The 3,431-nt window shown below is 50.2% G+C and overlaps 1 protein-coding gene across 1 annotated transcript; it reads right to left on the bottom strand.

Moving 5' to 3' along the window:
* Positions 1-613: 613 nt before the first annotated feature.
* On the bottom strand, positions 614-1,600 carry LOC137969576 (uncharacterized protein F54H12.2-like). The gene has a single exon (XM_068815885.1). It carries the CDS (start codon positions 1,598-1,600, stop codon positions 614-616), a length of 987 nt encoding a protein of 328 aa, XP_068671986.1.
* Positions 1,601-3,431: the final 1,831 nt, after the last annotated feature.

Genomic DNA, 3,431 nt, shown 5'->3' with positions numbered 1-3,431 from the left:
GATCGGGAGTCCGTAACTGTCCATGACTTCACACCGATTTTTCTCCGTCCAAATTCCTAACCAATGTTGACCCGGTTCCCCTCGTGGATCCGTATTAACAATGTAGGCGGCCCGCGTCGTATGGGGTGGACGCGATGGAAGTCCGTCAGAGGGATGGACGCCGTGAAAGACGCGTCTCAGGACCGGATCGTCCAAAGCCAAAGCGCGTAAGGTCACGTCACTCAAGGGCACAAATTCCATTGGTTCACTCGTATTTTTGATAAGTGATGGCTCCGTTCGCACCGGCCTGGAAGCTGTCTTCGAATTCACCAAACACCAAAATGGTGATGTTCTTATTGGGAGCGGCATTAAATCGGATTTCCAGACGCAGCTTGCCTTTTTGTTTGGGATTTCGATGATACGGTGAATCGGCATCGCCATTGGGTACATTGTTAAACGTGAACGAGGTACAATTCTTGCCATATCCCCAGTCTCCTGGCTGGATCATGTGAGGACGATGATGCACCATGGAACCACTGGTTTCCAAGAGACGTTGATAGCCCAACCAGTCTTTCCGTGTATTGGTGCCATTCAGTTCCAACGTCGGATAGGGATATTCTTCCCCACCCACCAGTTAACGGACACTCTTCACTCCAAAATCTTGGAAGGCATACGGGTAATACTCCAAATCCCCATTAAACGCTTTGCTATCCAGCAGTCCGACGACCAAGCGATCGGGAAGACGACCTGTAAACAACTGGTCTTCTGTCCACAAGGTGGTCTTGCCATCAAACGAAAAGGTTCGGATTTGACTTTTGACCATGGGATAATTGGCCATTTGACCTTTCACATCGATCTTGGTCATCAATGCATTGCCCACACTGACATTCAGGTTGACGCGGCACAAATGAAAGGTGACTTTGATGTCCTCTCGACCCAACGTGACATATTTTTTGACTCCCGTACCGCTGGTCTTGGTCCCAAACAGAAAAAAGTCTGGTGTGTTGCAAAATATTTCTATCACCATTTCCACGCGAGGGATCAGCAAACGTCCCGTTCGCATGGCTGCCAAATGAGGATACATGATCATCGTAGCTTTGTTGTTCCCGTAAAAGAGTTTGGTGGCCGTCTTCAAAGCATTCGTACTATTGTACGCCCATCCAGCTGTGGTGGAAATGTCGTTGTTGGCATCCGATGCCTCTAATTGTTCCTCCACGTTCATGTAATTCACCCAACCTTGAGGGGCCAACAGGGTACTGCCTTCGTCTCGACTGTAATTCAAGACTGTTTCGATGAAGGACTTGTACATGTACGTGTCCGTCTGTTCACTCATCAAGACACCACCCAGTCGTAGATTGATCTGCTTGAAGAGACCGTGGGCGAGATTGTTGGTGACGTACACAGACTTCGTGTCGGTCGCATCCGAGGCTGCATTGGTATCGGCCACGATGCCATTGGTCGACGCTGAATTTAGTTTCTCTTCGATTTCAAAATAGCTGCGTCCCAAATCCACAAATTCGTCCAAACCGGGAATGGTAAAGGTGATGGGCACGATGCCCGTCATGGCTTGACTGTATGGCACCATCCGGTACGAATCGACCGTGATGTCCGTTGAAGGCATGGTAAAGAGTTCCAGACTCATCGTCGTCGTCTTCTACGTCGAGGTCGTCGTCGTCGTGTTCTTGGTACGTGAGGGATCAACCAACCACCGTACTGAACGGGGATTCTGCCTTTTATACCACCGGTAGGGGCGGACTGATGTCGACGGTAGGCGCGTTGTCAACGCAACCGCGAATGCACAACGATCGGTCGGAGGTTCATCGTCCAAAGATGGATGTCACACTTTGTTTGGCTTTTTTATAGGCATGCCGTCCACCGGCTTTGAGACCGGCTTTCACCAAGGCGCCCGCTTTTCGTTTCAAACCGCGTTTCAACGAGTGTCCCACTACACCTCCGACGTCACTGAACAAACGACCACTGGCAGCCGCTCGAAGTCCTGATTGCATAGCATTCAACAATACGGGCGACGCAATCTTGATCAAATCTTCGGTGGCACCCGCTCCACGAAGGTACGGAGGATAATACCGTGTTAAACTACCCCCACGCATGATGAGAATGATGATGACCTCCCGACAGCGTTTTTTTTATATGTGCTGCAGCGGTTGTTTCCTCCGAAACTGAAAGGTCACGATGGTTCTACGATGTTTTTTAGCAAAGGTAGCCAGTCGTCCGTCGCTCTCGGCCACACTGACTTCGACGACGTCCAGATACGTACGACGCATGGGCATCCATTGAATGTGGACTGGTTCGAAATACACGTCACCTCCTCCACGTCGTTGATAGTGGACTTCATGCACCAGGGGGTGTTCGGCATCTCCCATGATGTTGCTCTTCACCACATCAAAATAGATCTGTAAGGTTCGTGAGCCAGGGCTCACGGCCGTCTGGAACGCGTCATTCAAGTTGACAAATCGCCACTCCACCGTGTAACTCAAGACCAGGGTTCCCGAGTCTATCATCCATAACACATCATTCGGTAGTTCCGTGTCCTGGACCTTCTCTACGTTCCCGGTTTTCACATTGTAGAGATTGTACAACAGATGAGGACCCAGTTTATACGTGTCATTCACCTTTTGGAGCCAACCCATACAAAAGGCCCACTGTTCGTCTATTCGAACCAGCACGAGATTGTCGTTGATGTTGCTGTTACTACTAGCAGTGATAGTTGTTTTGACCATGACTAGTTCCTCTCCTTCCCACCGGAACATCGGTCGATGCGTCGATGGGGTTCGAGACCCTTCAACCCCATGCTCATCCTGACTGTTGACGAAGACCGCTTGATCAATCTCACGGACCACAGCTTTCATCAGTCCAACCCCGTCCACAATCTCTGTTTGTCTCTTCATAAGTGTCGCAGGTGTCACGTGCAATGTATGGACATGTGTGACATTGGTGACATGATGGAACGACTTATAATTGAACGATACGATGCGGGTCGTGTCTTTGGGAAACAAGACATTGAGATCCACACCGTTATCCAGCATGGAGATGGACGTTAGTCCGACCTCCCAATCCCCTTCGAAACGGACTTCCTGAGGGAGACGCGCCTTGAACGCATTGGTCGTGTTGTCCGGAAACTCCTTCGACGGATCGCTGAGAATCACGACACGTTTAATGATGATGAATCGTCTCCCAACAAAGTGTCCCTCTCTTTTTTATACGTATTGGTCCGGTTGTTTCCGGAACTGAAAGGTGACGATGGTCCTCGTACCTTCTCCCAAGATAGCCAGACGTCCATCACTCTCGGCCACACTGACTTCAATGACATCCAAATAACGACGTCGCAGGGGCATCCATTGAATGTGGGTCGGTTCGAAATAGACGTCACCTCCTCCACTTCGGTTGTAGTGGACTTCTCGCACCAGGGGGTGTTCGGCATCTCCCATGATGTT

This window comes from Montipora foliosa, chromosome 1 (genome assembly GCF_036669935.1).
Source record: "Montipora foliosa isolate CH-2021 chromosome 1, ASM3666993v2, whole genome shotgun sequence".
Taxonomy (NCBI): domain Eukaryota; kingdom Metazoa; phylum Cnidaria; class Anthozoa; order Scleractinia; family Acroporidae; genus Montipora; species Montipora foliosa.
This window is presented reverse-complemented; position numbering and strand designations above follow the sequence as displayed.

What these genes read in the sequence shown, in the direction of transcription:
- LOC137969576 (XM_068815885.1), bottom strand. Translation starts at nt 1,600, where the DNA reads ATGCCTTCAACGGACATCACGGTCGATTCGTACCGGATGGTGCCATAC.